We start from the raw sequence: 19,824 nt of genomic DNA, 5'->3' as shown, positions 1-19,824 counted from the left end.
AACGAATTGTCGCATTCGTGGCAAGACTTCTGAAATTCTTCATCCGCGTTCGCTCAGCTTTTTGTACCTCTTGTTTTTCTCTTCCTTTCTTCCTTCACTTCTTTCTTTCTTTCGACGTTTGGACCTTCTTTACGAGAATTACACAACAGACTCGCACCGTGTCATTCCCAACATTGTCGCAGTGTCACAGTATAAAACCATTAAGTGTCTCAGATTAAGTGCCTCACTATGTAATATTTGTTTTCAAACGCTCTGTTTCACAGCAGCACGTGTGGCATGCACTAGAGTGCTTGTGGTATCATAGAATCAGGAGCTTGTATCATGCGAACCGCACGTGGATGTGTGTGTGCATGAGTGCGTGTTTGCGCGCAGAATGTAGCCGACAATCTGCAGGTACTTTAGGTCAACCCACAACGGCAGCAGCAAAAACAGGCTTATCGGAAGTGAGAGCGCCAACTTTCAAATATGGCACTAGGTGGCGTTAGCTTGCTAGGCAGGAAACGCGATACGATTCTACCGTATCCAAAGTAAATGCGGCTTGTTTGTGTCACTGGTATTATGATGAAACTGGGACGCTTTGGCAACTTGTATGGGAGTCGTGATATTGCTACTCAGCCATAGCAATATTTTAGCCCGAAACAACAACCTTTTATTTTCCAGTGAACCTAGAATCTACATTGACCAGCGTCTCCGTTATTGAGGAGACGCTGCATTGACAAAAGACACCATGACAGGTCTCCGGGGAACTCGATCGGCACACTTTGAGGGGTTGAGGCAAGCGCTGGCATCTCCTCTGCTGGTTGGAATCTGCGGGGACTGTTAATCACCTTGGTGTCCGCCGCGCAACTGTGCCTCAATCATGACGACCTGACAAGATGCGCTGGTGGCATTCTCTACTGTCGCAAACGCTCGAGGAAGTAAAAATGGGAACTCTGCGTACAGAATCCGTGTGCAAGCAGTCCACTGCTTGAAACCGTTAACTAACATTACGATTTTGCTTTGTTTTCGCAAAGAACATTAACAGAACTAACACTAGCACTAACATTACGAACTAATCAAGAACTAACATTACGTGTGTGGCCCTCTGGACGATGATGATGATAGTCTATTGGCATCCCCTTTGAAACGGAGCGGTGACAAATGTTCACCTAGTCTGCTTGAGCTATAATGAGATATGCTGTACATGTTTTTCAGTCTAGCGTTTTGCTTACATATCCTTAATCTTTCTCTTGCTTGAAACTTCCATTTATACCTTGTACCGTTAACTATGCCTGTAACAGATCCGGTCGTATCAATCTCCTTCCTGCTTTTATTTTTTTCTTCTTTTTTTCACCGATGCTCCAAGCTTCTCTTGTTTATCTCCAGTGCAGGCCGGTTAACGCTTCCATCCTTAGGAAAGGGGCCCTCAACCACTTTTTCTCGAAGCGGAGAAATGCATATGATGTGAAAATAGGCTATTTCTGAAATACATTGCCGCGAAAAGTACTTGAATGCGTTCAGCAGAAGCGGAGTTATTGGCAATAAAACAACGCCCCCCCCCCCCCCCCCCTACCCGCTGTGATCCCGTTCCTTCTTCAGTGCCTTGCACTGCGGAGGCTACGGCGCAGTGGGGCGTGTCCACAACGCTCCGCCTTCTAAATGTCATCGTGGCGCGCAGTTCAAATTTCATTTTCGAGACGCCACGACTTCCGCCTTTGGTGCCCACGACACGCTAAACATAAGCCAAACGCGGTTGCCCTCAGCGAGAGCCGCAGTGCGCTTATGCTCGTCGGACAACTTTTCTTGGCTATGAAGCGAAAGCTACGGGGGCGGAGCTTCTGCACATGACTGTATTCGTACGCAATGTAGTTCGGGCGCGCTCGGCACCGGTTTCGGTTTCGCCAGCTTCCCACCAACTCTTTACTTTAGTCAAGGCAGATACAATGAACTCGGCGTAAATCAATGTTTGTTCGCATACGAGGTTCCGAACAGCGAGCATCGCAGCCTGCCTCGGAGCTCCGACGCAGCCTTATGGCGTGCGATTAGGACTTGGACGCGCAACTGACGCTGGCGTTGGTAGAGCCGGCGCAGCAGTCAGCTCGCTCACTAGTTTGTACAGTACATGCCGATGGTTGCGATTCCCATATGGGTTCGCTTGGTTTTCGGGTAGACGCTTGACAAAGTTGTGTGTGTGTGTGTGCGTGTGTGTGTGTGTGTGTGTGTGTGTGTGTGTGTGTGTGTGTGTGTGTGTGTGTGTGTGTGTGTGTGTGTGTGTGTGTGTGTGTGTGCTTCAACAGTATTTTGTTGCTAAAGTTGATCACCAGCCTCTCAGGGGAGATGATTAGTGGGACACCAAGCGAGGAACACTCGCCAGAAGACACAGACGTCATCTTGCGTTTGATGAATGTGCAAAACGTGCGACAGTCTCGGGTGTGCGAAAACTCGAAAGAGCAACCTAAAAATGCAATAAAATACCAATAGCTGACTGGTGAATGTTACGTATCATTTCAAGGTAGGTGCTGTAAAAAACAAAAAAAAGTATTGTTTTCTATTTCCCACGTAAGAAAACGATAGCAAAACTGCAGGCCTACTTCCATCAGCGGTGAAAGAGGCGCGCTCAGTTTCCGTAGCCTTCGCTTCATAGCCAAGAAAAGTTGTCCGCGAGTATAGCCAGTGGACTCGTGGCGGCACCCCGTGGCGGCCACGGTTTCTACGCCATGTAGCCGACCGCAGCTTGATGCCAGCTGTCGGCCAATAGCAGCCGTCTAAGGGAATGACGAAATAGTGCGTCCAATGACGAAATATTGCGCCTAGAGGAGAGTGAGGATGGGGCCTTCTGTTGAAAAGAGAGCGTTTGAGAGAGCTGACTTCGCGCTCCGCTTGCGAGCTTCACGCACCGCGCGTACGACAGCAAAACTTGGCTGAGATGTTCACGGCAGCGTATGCTACCCGCGGACTGTGTTGTTTCACCAAGCCCGGGGGTTGGTTCAGGGCCCCTTTAAGTCTCAGCACTTCTGGAAGGTGTATACTTGACCTACGGGTCTCGCTGGGTTCGCATTCCGTTAGGATGAGCTGAGTTGCCTCCGCATTTTCGCTGCAGCAGACACATGCCTCATCTTGTTGCGAATGTTTTCTCCGGTATGTTTTTGTCCTCGAGCAATCAGCTCGTGCCTCAAATAGCAAGGCACTGTTCTTTGTGTTATTGTACAGATTTTCCCTTCTAATATCTTTCTTCCCATTCTTGTAAACCTCCATAGTTTTTCCTTTTTTTCATCCTTTGCATCTAATTTACTGTTCTCTGCTTCCCTCTCATTTTGATGACTCATGATTGTCTTTTTACATTTTCAATTACCTGTACTTGGTTGCCAACTTTATTGACCTCTTCCTCCATCGGTGTCTACGCTTTTGAGAAAGAGATACCATAGTACAGATATTTATGCACTTTAGCCGCCCAATTCTTTACATCCATGTTCCTGGGGCTTTCTCAAGCACTAATTTTGCTCTGCGCTTCTCGAACTTCAAAACTGGCTCAACCCATGTCACTCTGTATTGCCTCGTTTTTGGTTTTACCGTGGGCCCCCAAAGCCGACTGGTCTAATGATCTTTGGTTACCTGCACATTTCGCGTCTCTGGTGCCATACTTATAGCGGCGAGATGAGTATTCACAAGCGCAGCAGCATGACCTCCAAGGTCGGGCGACGCGAACCGCGCGCAGTGACGATTTCGGAGGCGTTGCCCGTTTTCTGTTAGCTGCCGCTGGACACGGCAAAAAAAAAATCTGGGCAAGAGTGGCACAAATGAAAAGTGGAGAGGAAAGGTGACGCTTAATTGCTTCCGTGTTTATTAGAGAAAGTGTTCTGGCGGCACGCTCGTCCTGCAGGCTTGCTCAATGTTATGAAGGCTGCGTTGCATGGTTCACGATGACGTACGAAACTTGTGTGGGGTCCGGTGGGCCTGGCTAGCATCATTGTGTGCAACAGATCCCACGGGTGGCTGGCTGGCAGGCGCTCCGTGTACGGGTTTGTACTCATCTGCTAAGCCTAGCTCGCCACACACGGCGATTGGCTTCCTCCTTTCTTCAACCCCCTCCCTTTTCTTTTTCGTTTATTGAAGGCGAAGTCTTAGCTGACCACAGGTTTGGCATATATATATGATCTGGGTATCTTGTAACCACTTCGAGAAAGAAAACGGTCCTTTGGCGCCTCCATAGCGTCGTAGCGTGTCGCAGATGGCATCTAAATATAGGGCTCAACGAGACAAGAAGCGAGAATAAGTTGCAGAGTAGGTAAAGTTAAAAGTACGGGCATAATTAGCGCCGGTATAGTATGATTAACCACATTGCACTATGCGCCTGTAAAGGGTGCACCGCTGTAGATAGAGCTGTGTTGAGGCAAAGCCGCCTTACGGCATACTTTTGGAAAATGGGGTCTGTCCGCTTGGATTAAACAGAGTTCGCGCAATACAACGTTGTCTGTAAGGCGTCTTCGCCGTTGCTTACAAGAAGCGATAATTAATCACACATTCAAATTAACGGTACAGCCGTAATGAGTGCCAATACAGTCAAAACTTAGCCACGTTGCACCATAGACTGCACAATCTCCGGGATTGGCCCACCTGACCTCTTGGTAAAAAAAAAAAGCGTCAACCAAGTGTCGACGTTAATAAAAACAAAATCGACGTAATCGCGCGTGAAATGCGATACGAACACGATGCGAAATTAGTGAATAATGAACAAAGAAAGAGACCAACAAGCTATATATTAAACATTTATCAAAAATCATTTGAACCTCATGTACGTCGACCTTGTTTGCTTTAGCATCGACACTTAGTTGACACTTTTCTTATGTTTGAATGCAATAAAGATTATTATTATTATTATTATTATTATTATTATTATCATCATCATCATCATCAGCAGCAGCAGCAGCAGCAGCAGCATGTGAAATTCCTGATAGTGAAACATCATGCTGCTCATCCTTATCCTTTCTCCAGCACACCGCACTGATATTACAGTGAAGCTTTCACGACCACTTTCATGCAGTGATGCAGCAACGCAGCTTGCTTTAGAGCCCAGAATTTGCTTTGAGTTATAGAATAAAGGTTACCTTGTGTATCCATCACTCTAATGTATTTCTTTGCATGTTTATTTTAGCTAATAATTATTTTTCTTTTTTTCATGTCGCATTTTACAAACATTCTGCAGATTTCTCAGGTATTGTGTTTGGACCTGAGCTTATGGGCTAAGGTCAGTTCGGGGAGCACCTTAGCATTCATGTCCTCATGCAAGTAGTTTCTCTTGTCCCTCCAACAAGACTTAACGGAGTCCTTGGGCCTCTTACAGATCCCGTGTGTTGCTAATTTTGGGACTTCAGCCCAACATCGCCGGCTCTTCCAGGGGACTTGTTTTACATTCAGTGGGCTCGAAGACGCCATGTTCATTGACAAAATTATAGACGGCATTGGAGAAACGATTGGCAATGAAAGGATTCTGTTTATTATGATTTTAACAGAAAAACGCTGGGTTTAATAAAGCGAAAAAAATTTTGAAGTATTTGCAAGTCTTGGGTAGACTTCAAACAGTGGCCAAACAATCTCCTAGGACTTCCAAAGGGTGTAAAAAGGACCATGTACAGCTTCATTGTTGTTGATGTATTAGTTGCTCAAATAGGCATACGCATCTGCACTTCCTTTTTTTTTTCTTGTCAGCAGCAAACACAAATTGTGAAACTTTACAATTTCATTCCTGTGTGCTACTGTGAAAACATGTCTCAATGGGATACACAACCATTAAGCGTAAAAAGTTGCATATGTAGACAGTGACAGAATATCATTATCAGAAATTTTTAGAAAGATATTTTTCTGATACCAGGTACAGCATTTTCATAATCTTGTTTCCAGTAGAAAATTGGGGATGTTGATTAATAGCTAAAGAATGGTCTTGTATCAAAAGCCTGTCACAGGAACAGATGGCTCTAAAGGGGAGCTGGCCCACCAGTATTTTGTTTCATTACACTAAATTAATTATTAAATTAATTAATTCAACTATTCATTTCATCCCCATAAGAATGGGGACATAGCAGCTGGGAATTTAGCCCTGGTGACCTCGTACTTAGCAGGAGGAGGTCATATAGCTATGAAAGCACTGTAACAGCTAGGTGGCACTGAATGGTAGCAGATGGCAGTTTGCCTAGATTAAAGCAAGACCAGCAAATCGCACTTGAGCATTGATCATTTTCCCCTGAAATCTGTGGTGGCTTCATTTAGTGGACTTGCATTGTGTGCTACCCATGTTGCAATCCAGCAGCCTTGCCTTGTATTTGACCTGCGCACTTCACGGGCTCTTCTTGCAGCGTGACTGTGCACCTGACAGTGGACGATGTCAACGAGTTTGCTCCTCGGTGGGAGGAGGAGTCCTACCAGGGCAGTGTGGACGAGGGCCGGCCACCACACGAGCGCGTGCTTCGTGTGCGTGCCCTCGACGCAGACTGCACCCCCAAGAACAGTGAAATCTGCAAGTACGACATTCTGGATGCACACGTGCCCTTTTCCATCGACTCTGAAGGTGAGCCATCCACTTGTGATGGTATCATTGTACTATTTGTGGCAAAACAAAAAATAAAGCAAATTGACGTATGCATGTGTGCTGTAAGTTGATCAAAATTGACCTCTTTTTGAAGAAGCACAAGGTCCTGAAGATGATATAATATGTTGCCAGTGAATGTAGCTTAATGTTCTGGAAATGTTACATTAAAAGTGTCTTTGTATAATGCTCATGGCAAATACTCAAGGGGAAGTGAAAGAATGAAGGGAGAATGTTCTTCGATTTAGTATTTATTTATGTTATTTATCTACATCATACTGCAATTATTGTGGCCGAAGCAGGAGTGGCAAGGTGCACTGATAGATATGCAATACAATAGGCTAGAATGCGAATATAAAAAGAAAAAATGAAATCTTAAGAAAACAGATAGAACAGCAATTTAACCTAGAACAAACTATTAAAAACATGAGTTTCAAGTGATTCTACAGAGTTAAGATAATGAAGAGGTATGGCATTCCATTCTTGTATAGTTCTGGGGAAAAAAAAGCAACTTAAGGAAGTTTGCCCTGGCAAGGTAAGGAGAGAGAGAGAGTAAGAGGGTAGAATGATAGATATCTTACAGAAAGAGTGAGGTGTGGACTAGCATGTAGGGAAAGTTTATGGTTAATTAATAAGTAAATAAATTTCACCTCGTTTGAAGGGCGGGAAATTCATTTGTTTGCAATAACTTAGTTACAGGGTCTTCACAGCCGTATTTGGAGAAAATAAAATGAATGACTCTTCTCTGTATTCTCTCAAAGGTATTAGTTTTAATGAACGGATCCCAAGTAACGGAAGAATATTCCAGTTTGGGTTGAATTAGGATGGTATAAGCTAACGACTTCACTTCAGGGGATGCATCGTTAAGCTTATAGTGTAGTAGACACAGTTGTCTAAAAGCAGAAAAGGCGGCATTAGTAATACGGCTATTCCAGTTTAGGTTGTTAGTATATGTAATTACAAGGTACTTATATTCGTGAACTTATATGTGAACTAAGAACTTATATGTGAACTTATATGTGAACTAAGAAAAGAAATGTACGTAACAGGCGCCGACTTCAAACAAAGGTTTATTCAGCAGCACACATGTATTATATACATGTCTTAGACCAGTGATCTCACATGGGCAAAAGAACACACAAACTTCTTTGCACTATTCATTTGTCGACATGCAAAACAAAGCTAGTTGGTGATTGCTAGAAGGTACCTTCATCCTGCGACGGGCATAATTATGTATAATTGTGATAATGATGTGCCTCAACAAACATGCTTCTTGCTCATTCTGTGACTACCAGGCACCATCTGGACCACGGAGCCTTTGGACTGGGAGGCAAGCAGCAACCACATCTTCCAGGTGGTTGCATTCGACTGCAGCATGAAACAGAGCCACCCAGTCACTGTCACCATCAAGGTCAACAGGGTCTGCAAGGTTGGATGGAAAGGTGGGCTTTCGTTTAAATTGTAGCTCTAAAAGTCATTGTGCAAGTCGTCAAGCTCTTCCGCAGTGTGTGCAGAGTGCAAAGTGCTTACTAAAGTCATTATAGAAATTCTATTGAGTTTCTGCTTACTTTTTCTGCATTCAGTGGACTTTCCTTTGAAACACAATTGAATTTGATGCACAATTTTTGCTAGGGCACATCTGCTACGGTGGCACCAACTTGAGTGCTGGTCCTTACAAACATGTTGTATGGCCAGTTGCAGTAGAAGTTCGTGTACAAGCAGTGATTACGAGCTTCATTTTACAGTGAAGCTGTCAGCCTCTAGTTGGTCAGGATTTCTCGCAGCACAGGAATAGAAGTGCTGTGCCATTAGCGCCATCTTTCGTCAAAACCCTAACTTGAAATGAAGTGGCTAAATCTTGTGGGATGTTCGTGTTCAGGGGCAATCACACCACCACGTGTCGGCTAGCATTTAGCCCTAGAAGTCAAGCTAAAGCTCTGTTTCAGCTTCAGCACCTTTGGAGTGAGAGTGTGTTTGGTGGCACACTGTAACTTGGAACACAAGAAAATAAAATTCCTTTGTGCTATGCAATGCATTATGAATCATTTATATAAACCTTATGCATTTGGGTAATATGCAGACCAGCTAAAGATTGTTTGAACTGGTGCTTGTTTTATGGGGCAGCCAGAAAAGAAATCCGTGCTCTCAGTTGAGTGAGTACGTCACACGGTCTGTCATTATACATTTTAAGGCTCGCTTGTAAACCCTATTGGTAAATCTGTGTCAATTAATGGCGGACACAATGCGTGTAACATTAAAATATATTTCGCACGTGCACATGAAACCTCTTGACCAAAAATATCCAATGGCAGCCATAATCATCACTCAAATTTGAACTCTGTGTACTCTATATTCTGCACAACCACACCATAAAAAAAATTAGACTTTTATGGCTGCAAAACGGAAACCAAGGATGTAAAGTTTTGGTTTTAGTCTACCATAGCAGCAGAATGGCGGTCGTAAAGGGACAGAGAATATGCAAACGACAGAAATTGTGTTCGTGGCCACGATGCTCACAACACGACTTGTGCAGATTGGGTCCGAAAATTTTAAGAGACCGTTGTTTGGCATTCAAAATATTAGCCGCTGCGTTACATTGACTTTATGGGCCAGTTCTAATAATCGAGCTTGTGCAAAATATTGGTCGGCGACGCTGATTGAAAAACCACTGAATGCGTTTTTCCCTTTATTTTTTAAGAAACCGTTGTTTGGCATTCAAAATATTAGCCGCTGCGTTACATTGACTTTATGGGCCAGTCCTAATAATCGAGCTTGTGCAAAATATTGGTCGGCGACGCTGATTGAAAAACCACTGAATGCGTTTTTCCCTTTATTCTTTTGATGAATGTCTGAGTTTTTATTCTTTCTTCTCGCCAAGTTATGTGGAATACTGGCAAACATGCACTGACCAACAAAGTAACTTCGCATTTATTTTGTGGCACTCGAATATGCCAACTGAATGCCACGAAGAATTTAAAAAAGACTGAGGGCATTATGCAAATGGCATTCACTGTTTGTTAATGGGTGTTGTTCATGGCTGTCACGGTCAGTATTTCTTGTTCGTTGTGCACGAATACATCTAACTAGCTAACTTTATAAACTTACCTAATCGACAAGATGTCATTGAAAAAGTTGTGGAGGATGTTGAAACATGAGCCATAACTAAATTTAAGGTAACCTATAATTTGCATTATCCAATAAGAGGTAATTAATCTTAGCTAACCAAACTTGGATATTAGTTACTTGTGCACAACGAAAAAGAAACTTTTAACAGCATTAACAAAAAGCCTATCAACATACAATTGGTGCTGTTCGCATGAATACCTTGGTTATACTCTATTCTTGGGCACATTTAGTTGGCATGTACAATATGTGACTTAATAGTGGTTTCCGAGGAATGCAAATGGGTTTCCTTTGTCAGGTGTTTGCCCTTTTTTTCCTTTAGTGACCTTTCTTCCACCTTGCGGGCTTCCACAGAATTGATTTGCTGTGACCTAATAGCGTTCTGCAAAGTCAATAAAAACATTGCTTTGTCTGTATTTCACTCATGTTGAGCCTCGCATAGCATGCTCCAAAACCGTATCTTTTGCTCCAAAATGAACAAGTCCTGCTCCAAACCTGCTCCAATGTGCCAAATTTTCTGCTCCCAGAGCTGGTCCAAAGTTCCCTTAGCCACTTTGCATCCCTTCAGTGCATCCTTTTGGAAAAAAAATACCTTCAGCAATTAAAATATTTCAGCGATTGAAACGAAAAGTGCATATATTCTTTGGTATCACGCATGCAACATACAGCATAGCATTTGTTTCAATAAAGAACAAGCACAAAACAATCTAGACCACAGCATTGACGATAAGGTACCCCTGATAACAAATCAAAGCACGTAGTGCTCCCGCATACGTTTCCTGGTTAAGATTGTTGTTGCAGAAGCTGTCGCGACAACGGCAGCTTGCAGCTGCAATATTCCTAACATATTTTGTCTTGGGTAAGGTTAGGCTCCATCTAAAGCACCTGGGCACGTGTTGCTTTGTTCACTTAACAGCTGTGTTCACATAATCATACTAGTTAAACCAATGAATGTTTCTAATGGCGTCGTGCATTCAACTGTGGTTTCACTGCTCTTCGTTTCAATTTTTTTCTTGTTGTTACCATTGTTATTGTCATAAGAATAACTGCAAAAAGGTGGACCTTTGTTTAAATCCAGCCTCTAAACTAGTAGTCACGCAAGTTGTCAAGCTCTTGCCACAGTGTTTGTGAATGCAAAGCACTTACTAAAGCTGTTATAGAAATTGTATTGTGTTTCTGCTGAGTTTCTGTTAGATTCAATAGACCTTCCGTTGAAACACAACAGAATTTGATGCAGAGCCACAAGCTGCCAAAAGCACGATAATTCTGATGTTCACATGGATGCAGCCAGGCTGGTGCACCCCATGAAATCTGGACTGCTCTTTTGCAAACTCGCAGGCATGGAGGAACATGTGGAGTACACGCCAGGATCTGGCCGGAGGGCCTTGTTCCCAGACGCGCAGCTGGAGCTGTGTGAAGGAGCTTGCGAACCTGAACAGCTGTCGGCTCGTCTGACCCTGGCTACGCGCCACGTGGGCAAGGGTTGTGACCGGGACACCTACTCAGTTGACTCTCAGAGGAAACTGTGTGGTCAGTGAATCGCAGTATTTATTAAATTGTTAATATTTTTCTCACTTTCGTTTTCTTTGCACTGCTATCTGGGTTTTTGTTCCTGCATGAGATGTGCTCAAAGCAGTGACCATTCTTGATTTCACGATTGTTGTAAACACTCCTGTGAAGGCTGCCGGCTTGTGTAATCAAATTGCATGTATTGTACGTAATGAGCACTAGAGCTAGTAAAATCACCTTGGGTTGATCAGTTCTATGATGCTTTGCAACTGGAAGTCAATTGTGCGCCATTGCATTCAATTCAGCTACTGTTGGCAGAGCTGTCACTTTTGCCACCACCAAGTTGCACTGTTTTGAAGACAGTAAAACTTAATGGTGGTGGAGATAGTGAGAGCCCAGGGATGAGAAAACAGTGTTGTTTTACAGGGAACAAGTTTGCCCAACAAAGGGCTTACGTTTCTTCAATTTGCCATCGCTTGCCTACCTGTCTTCACCAGCCACAGCCATGTGACTACATTGTCATTTTCAAATCACCTCATGAGGCATGGTTGCCGATCAGTTTATTGAATTCTCGGACAAAATTGCTAGCCATGTATCTGCTGCTTTCCATTGTGTTTGTTTGCCTTCTGACAGAGCGTTATTAAGGGTTCACATTATGCATTTTCATTATGCATAATCTTTGTCTGCCTGTGTAATGTACTTCTGAATGTACAGTTTTCCAAGTTTCCTTTGTTGTAAAGGAGACACCAGTATAAACCGAAACACTTAATGTATGTTAGCAGAAGTATAAGTTGGAATATGACTTGCTGATTCACAATAAATAGTTCTCATGTTCAAGAAAGTGTCATGTGATATCTTTTCATTTCTAGAAACTCCTAACACTCTGGGAGGAATAGCAAGTGTTCCTATCGAAACAGCCTACCGTGTTATTGTAGTAATGTTTGTGGCTGTTTCTTTTGCTCCGCGTGAATGCAGGTGCCAGTTCGGATAGCGTAGACCTGCTGCCAAGCCCTGGTGTCGGAGCCGAGTGGACACAGGGGCTGCCAACAGATGAGGGCCGCGAGAGTGACCAGATCTACGAGTTTGACGGGGCCACCAATGCCGTCGTCATTCCCGAGTCCACCGTGTCGCACAACCTGACCAATGTCTTCACGGTGGGCTTCTGGATGCGCCACCGTGCGCCCACCTCCCACAACGCCAGCCACCTCAAGGAGCACGTGCTGTGCAACTCGGACGACCACCGTACGTGTTGCTCCATTTGCCGTGCCGTTTTTCACTCACTGACCGTGCGAGTTCACCGGTTATGTGCATATTGTATTGCCGCTCTTTTTGGCCAGTAATCACTTTCAACAACTTATCAGTATTGTCGTGTTGATATTCCCGCAAATGATACGCTTTCTGTACTCTCATCAGCCTTGTTATGGGCCCATTATAATCTGATTGCATGCATGTCACAGACTCAGTAGTATTACATTCCCGAACTGATGCGAGTGCCATCAACTGCTATGATATGTGTGATGGCAGTTGTATAAATAGCAGAGCAACTCGAGCAGTGCTATTTGACTCAATGATCACCAACTGCACTTTACACTATTGTTGTCACCTAAGTGTTGCTGTGCTTTCAGGGCCAAAGTTCGCCCAATAAAGAGCTATATTCTTTCTATTCGTGCTCTATGCTGGTGTTACTGCCTGTGCACCATTGCTACCCAGCAACAGTATAGTGTATGGGGGTACTAACATCTTTTCAGAAAAGGCAGAGAGTTGCGAAATACGTTTTTCATTTTATATCCTTGTTGAAGTCAACACACTTAATGCAAATTTACCCCAGCTGTTTGAACCCCTCCAAGAAATTCACTCGTCTGAGCAGCAAACCTAGCACCTTTACAGTGTTTGCAGCTGCGGCTATTGAACCTTAGTTACTTGTCATACATCCATTCATTATTTGTGAACAAACAGTCACAAGTCTACAAAAATTTAACCACGCTTACTAAAGGGCCTTGGCCATTGCAAACAGAGACAATTGCGGCGCGCAGATCCTACAGTGACAATTGTGTCTGCAATGTATTGCACTAATTCATGCCCCAAGAAGAAGTGAAAAGTTGAACAGAAGCTTGCACGCTCTTCTCAAAGGAGCCCATGAGGTATGAAGCAAGTGATATCGCACACAGTGGCGCTGCTAGACCACATGCATGGTGCCCACAGTGCACAAATATCCTGCAGCAGCATGAACAACTCGGGGATTGCCCTGAAGACCATAATGCATGAAATCGTCTCTGGAAATCCACTGCACCACAAAGCAGCATGAACAACTTGCCGATTGCCCTGGAGATCTTAATGCATGGAATCGTCTCTGGAAATTTACTGCACCACAAGAATAAAAGGAGGGAGGTGTAATAGAGGACGGTGCAGGGGTCAAGGCAAAGGAAGATAGCATCCCCTGGGAAAGGGTAGCTTGCCTCCTCAGGTGCCTTTTCATTTGCTTCTCTCTTTGCTAATACCTTAAACGCTTCATAAATATTTTTGCCATAAAACACTTCCTGTATGATGCTTTACAATGCCTAATATTTAACCCAACTTTCTGACAAAACCTTATGAGGGGCCCTTTCAAGCGGCCCAACTGGTGGCGCACAATGATGTTGGCATTTCCACGGCCCGAGAGAGTTTTGAGAGAAAAAGAGTTGTCCGCCTCCACGTGCAGGAATGAGCAGGCATCACACGGCACTGTTTCTGCGCAACTGTCGGCTGATCCTGCTGCTGCGCCGAGAACCCACCCAGGAGCAGGCCAACAAGTTCACACCAGCCGAGTGGCGCTGGAAAACACCCGAGGTCTGCGATGACCGGTGGCACCACTACGCCGTTTCTGTCAACTTCCCGGAGGTGTGTGTGCCCTTTTGGCTGCTTCATTATGTGGCTCTTACTTCTGCTAGAACAGCACGCAAATAATGTAAAGTAATGAATGCAAGCTAGTAAACATGCGCATAATGTGAGATTCTTTTTGCATCTTTTAACCTCACCCTTCATTTCTTGACAGGCTCAACTACTATGCAACAGAGCTATGAAGGAAAGCCAGCCTCTCAATCAGCTAGTCAGAACCCGGACATGCATACGTAATAGGGTGCTCATGTCATCAGAAAGTTGAGAGCATAATGCACAGGAAAGGGCAACTTTACAGAGCATTCCTGCGACAGGTGCTGGAATGCAGCTTCACTGTCCCATAAACTTTTGGCCTCTGAGAGCAACCCATGTTGCCGTCCTTTCAAAGCATTTAGCAACCAATTTCACTCATGTGCACCTCAGTGGGTCCAAGAGCATCTGCAGTCGGCCCTGAGAGAGTAACAATTGCGATAACAAATTGCAGATTATACATAGGACTTCCTACCTTAAGCACAGGTGACAACATTCTCTTTGTGTAAGGTTTATTCAGGTCATATTGGCACTGTTATTTCTGTTCTTATTTTCTCAGTTGTCAAATGTCCCGCCACACATTAGAAACATGGTTGCTTTATATTTGTATATATAGAGTACTATGTTGTAATAGCGTAAAGGGCAGGGTGAAATGCGATGTTGTATTTCGTTGACTTTGGAGTTGTAGCTATTTGGAGTTGAGATGTTTGAGCTTGCTGGAATTCTGTGCGCATTTTGCTGCATGGGACATAGTTACTAGTGCTAGCAAGACTAATGGAAAGAAAGGTGGGACAGGCCAGAGCACTCTGTCCTGTTTCACCTTTCTTTTCGTTAGTCTTGCTAGTGCTAGTAACTATGTCGCAGCGAATGCATCAACACCAACTTGCCCAACTTCCTGTGTTAATTACTTTGCAGCATGGGCTGACGCAACACATAAGAATCAGTGTTTTGTCTACGCGTTTTGTCCCTCACCCTTTTTTTTTCTGTGTTCTTTTTTAACTTCACACTGCGCAGTCACGCTGCTCAAGAAGTACACATTCTGTAGGTCCTGCATGCTGTTGTATTGAAGCTGCAATTTGTTCGTAACTTTAGGAAACTGCCAGAGGCACGTTAAAGGTATCAATTAGTAGCTATGCGATGTCCTCGTGTGTGAATTCATGTAGCTGTATTGAACTCTTGGCGATAGTTCTCCGTTGAAAGAGTGGTGACAAGCACCGGAATGCTGTGCAGGCCTCCCTGTACGTTGATGGGCGACCCTTCAAGGTGACAGCCAACAACCCCGAGATTGTCGACGACTGGCCGCTGCACCAGACCAAGAACATCAATACCACCTTTGTCGTGGGAGCCTGCTGGCAAGGTGGGTTGGACTCATTGTCTCTGTGGCAACACATCAGGGGCTGTCATGGACGGCCAGGCAGTGCGTGCGGAGATAAAAGTGAAGTGCACCTTTTAAACCCAAGAAGCAATGGAGGAATGGGTAAACTATCCATGTCCATCTATCCAGAGGGCCTGCCTGAGGAGGCAGAACTGTACCATTGCCACAGCAATATTTTTTGGTTAATATGTTTCGAATAAAAGCAAGGTGCACGTTATAATAGGGTGAAGTGGCAAAAATTCTTCAAAGACAGCTACTTGATAAAGAAATGGTATACAGCTGATAAAAGAACAAGAACAAAATTAAATTCACTGAGTTGAAATAGAACTAGCTAGCTGTTCTGTCAGAGGCAACAGTAGCTTCAGTTCACAGTGAACAAACCAGACATACCGTATTTACTCGAGTCTAGGACAGCCCCGATTCAGAGCCAACCCCCAAATGTCCGAAGCCAGAAAAAATGTAAAAACTTACCTCGAATTAGGCTGAACAAAAAAGTGAGGACAGCGTTCACAAAATGAAAACAGCAATTATTTAATGTGAACATGCCGAGCTCACTATGTTATCATTGCTGCTAGCCCCGTCGCTGTAGCTCAGACCACACGCACGCTTGCAGACGTGCACAGTCTTGTGCCCATGCTTGCGCAGACAGTGCAGCACAGCTTGCACGCATCGAAACCCGGTGCAGTCTCTGTGAACAGCTCTTCTCTGTTAATGCGCGCTCATTTTCCTTATCGCAATGTCAGCTGCTCATTGCGGCACGCACAGAAAGTGTCCCTCGTTGCCCCCTCCAACGACGGAAATTTTTCTCATTGATGCTGAAGTCCCACCAGGCCTGACAATGCTTTTGGGGCTAGCACAACTTTTCATTTGAAAGTGGCACTATAGTGGCATTGCTTGTTTGGTGCCATTACGATTACGCCACATTATGGGCCACACCACATGCCGATACGACACAGGTCAAAACAGCGACGTCGCTCGTGTACTTCAGGTGGCAACTTGCACGGCTAGTAGTGGCTGCGGTGCTGACTTTCTGGGTGGCGCGAGCTATGCACCATATTTATCATTTTCAATTACAAACTGGCGCGTTTTTTAAAATCCTCGAATCTAAGCCGACCCTAGAGTTTGGTATATGATTATTTGAAAAAAAACTAACGGCCTAGATTCTAATAAATTCGGTAAATAAAAAGGAGGGGGGGAGGAAGTATTCCCAAATGTAAGCCGACTAGAAGATAAGCAGAAGCACAGACATAAGAAATGGCATCAGCTCAAGCATTCACACCACCTAGCTTACTTGTATTGCATGTTTGCACGTTTCGTGAACCAGCATTGCATAATTGTTTGTTGCTCATCGGCTGCCACTGCACGTTGTGCATACTTCACCAGGGAATACTTATAACCAGCTAGCGGGCAGAACCACTCTTGCCGTTGTAGAAAATGGTGTTTGGCGTATGATGGCCACAGCAGTAGCTCACATTAGCCGCAGAGCAGCCTCTAGTTCTGCTATACCCCAAGCGAGATGTTGATGCATGGTTATGGGTCCATGCTCTATCTTTGAATCTACTGTATAGACTCGTGCAAGGGCCGCACTTTCTTTTTCTCACAATTTTGACGAGGTGCGGCCCTAGTAGTAGTAGTAGTAGTAGTAGTAGTAGTAGTAGTAGTAGTAGTAGTAGTAGTTCATCTAGTAGTGACACGTAGAGCTACACAGCGTGCCTCTATGTGCACCGAACGCGCACAGGGGCACCGAACGCGATTGCTTCTCTGCTGGAATTTTTTTTTCCCTGAATTTTGGGCTGCCAAGTTGGGGGTGCGGCCCTTACGAGAGTCTGCACGGTATGTTGGCCTATGAGCTTTATATTGCATATAATTTAAGAAAAAGTATGGTCTTATGCAGAGTGCCTTAGCTAACTTTAGCCAAGCCTTAAGAATATACAGGTGTGCTATAGGAGCACTTGACTAAAAGAACATTGTTGGCCACTCTATGGAGCAAACCATACAGTTGTTTGCAGTCTCTTTAGTTGCATAATTAGTCAAAATTAATTAATCAACTTTGCAAGTATTAAATTTAGAGAAAGACATCCAATATGGAAATTGTTGAGCGCTCTAGGAAGTGTCCAATTCAATTGCATTCAGCAGAACACCTATTACACAATCATTTCTTCTTTGTCATGAAGAAAGCCCACAAAACATGAAAAGAACCCATGGGACTGCCTGCTTGCATGCAACGATTGCAGCGATCTCAGTCGTGCCGCGAATGAATGAACGACGGATTTAAGCTGGTTCGCTGCCACTGACAGGGCAGAATGGCAACAGGTTTTTCATTCTGCTTGTCGGTGTCATGAACGACGACTTCCATTGCCTTTGGCAGTGCAACCGAGACCAGGGCTGCAATTTTGTAGCTTTGCCTTCCGCTCGATTCTTATCATTCACCCTTTACAGCTGGCTGATTCCATTGACATCGCAAGCAGAGCGCCGCTCTGATCACTGATGTAACGTGAAGAGCATGGAAAGGAAAAGCATAAGAAAAGGCACCGCTACGAAATCTCGGCCCAGTTGCTGGCTTCAATGTCAAATCCACCACCTCTGTCCATTGCCCTGTCACCTTCACTGCGGCACTGTGTAAAAGCATTGTTAGTTCGTGCATGGCAGGATTTAGGGCACCTCATTTGCGGCGCTTAAATACATAAAGACATTGAGTGTTTTCTTACTTGGTGAGCTTTCTTTTGGACACGGGAACAATGATCTCACAGTAGCAGGAACTTCACAATACTGCTGAATCCGACCTTGCCTAGGCACTCCACAACTTTCTCGTGGGATGGTTTTCAAACTTTAGTACATGCGACATTAATTCAGTAATCTTGAATAATTATGCAACTAAACAGAATGCAAACAAAAGTTACATTATTGGCTCCACTGAGTCTCAAGCAACCTGCTTCTACTCACATCGTCCTGTAGCGCACCCGAATATCTTAAAACTTGGCTAAAGCTTGCTGCGACACCTTGCATAATCAAATCTCAATATGATGAGCATGAGTCAAATTATCGAGTATATTATAAATATCTGATTTAACGAAGACATTTTTGTCTCGGATGCGACTTCATTGTTACAAGGTTATACTGTACATACATGTATCAACATGGTCTTTATAAGTGTGCTCGATTCAGCCATCTGCTACAACCTAGGTTTTGATTGTGTAAGTGGCACCATACATTGTGTGCATGCAATTCGTGCGTGCAGGCAAGGACAACAAGATGGCATTCCACTTCCGTGGCTACTTGACTGGTCTGTCGGTGCTGAGGGGACGTACCGAGTCCCCTGATGTGCTGTCCTGCCTGCACCGATGCAAGGAGTGGCTCGACATCCCCCCTGCAGACTCGCAGGCCACAGGAACGGTGAGCATTCAGTAGCACTTGGCAATCTTTTGCTGCACTGCTCTCGGTGATTCAGCACCATGTTTTCACCTGGTTGAATGGGCGCCCACACCAGATAAGACAGCTGGTAAAAGAAAAGGTGCGCAAGAACAGATGGCGCAGTTATGTGGCGCACATGTGACAGTGCGACAGCTGTAAGAGGAGCAGAAGGCCGATGAAACAGGTGTCACATAATACTGGGCACAAGGAATATAACGAATGCACTCGCTAGAGGAGTAGATTACTTCTCATGAAGCGGTGTGGCGTATGTCAAGGCCGCATGGTGTCGACAAGCTCCACTTGAAGACAAGATCCCGATGTCAGTCATCAGAAGGCTGAGTCAGGGTGGGGGGGAGTGATGGAAATGAGGACAAAGTAAGCGCATGAAAACATCTGAGGTTAATCTACAGGCGTATGTCCCCAGCTTGCCGCAACACTTTCTGCCAGTTCAACTGGTGCGCAAGATTATGACAGGCACTGTCATAGGGACAGTCGGAGGAATGGTGTTGGTGTTGTAGATGGGAGAGAGGGAGTTTAATGCTGGAAAGGTGGAGAGGTCATGCCTCTGACTTGCAGCGTGGGGTAGGGGGAAGCTTCTAATTCAGCCCATCAACTGCTGCACAGCTGGCGTTACGTACAGTTCAGTGATGCACGGCTGCATTAAGCACTTTATTTTGCAGTGCCTGGGGCCTGTTTGTATGCATTAGATGCAAGTACTATGTCTTAAAGTAGATGTGCAAGAACTTGCAGACTGTGAGAGATCTGGTTTCCTTGTGGCAAAACGTGGGGAGTGATATTTGTGAGAAACGTTTAACTAATCTGAGCAATCCTTGGCTGTGGTAGCTGCAGAGGGACAGAAAAAATATTGTGTGCCTCTCGCTCGTGGGTATATCACAGTTGGGGAATTACAAATCATTGTTCACACTTTAGCTGCAAGCGTAAT

The 19,824-nt window shown here is 44.6% G+C and overlaps 1 protein-coding gene across 1 annotated transcript in view; it reads left to right on the top strand.

Annotated features, from left to right (window-relative positions):
• Cals (calsyntenin 1) overlaps positions 1–19,824 on the top strand; it is a 244,140-nt gene that overhangs the window by 200,851 nt on the left and 23,465 nt on the right. The window contains exons 4-10 of the mRNA XM_050186674.3: positions 6,330–6,541; positions 7,855–8,001; positions 11,021–11,212; positions 12,167–12,433; positions 13,890–14,068; positions 15,326–15,452; positions 18,709–18,863. Coding sequence (XP_050042631.1) covers positions 6,330–6,541; positions 7,855–8,001; positions 11,021–11,212; positions 12,167–12,433; positions 13,890–14,068; positions 15,326–15,452; positions 18,709–18,863 — 1,279 coding nt within the window. The remainder of the gene's footprint in view (positions 1–6,329; positions 6,542–7,854; positions 8,002–11,020; positions 11,213–12,166; positions 12,434–13,889; positions 14,069–15,325; positions 15,453–18,708; positions 18,864–19,824) is intronic.

Source organism: Dermacentor andersoni, chromosome 3, assembly GCF_023375885.2.
Source record: "Dermacentor andersoni chromosome 3, qqDerAnde1_hic_scaffold, whole genome shotgun sequence".
NCBI classification, from domain to species: domain Eukaryota; kingdom Metazoa; phylum Arthropoda; class Arachnida; order Ixodida; family Ixodidae; genus Dermacentor; species Dermacentor andersoni.
Note: the sequence above shows the minus strand (reverse complement) of the source record. Positions and strands in the feature narration are given on the sequence as shown.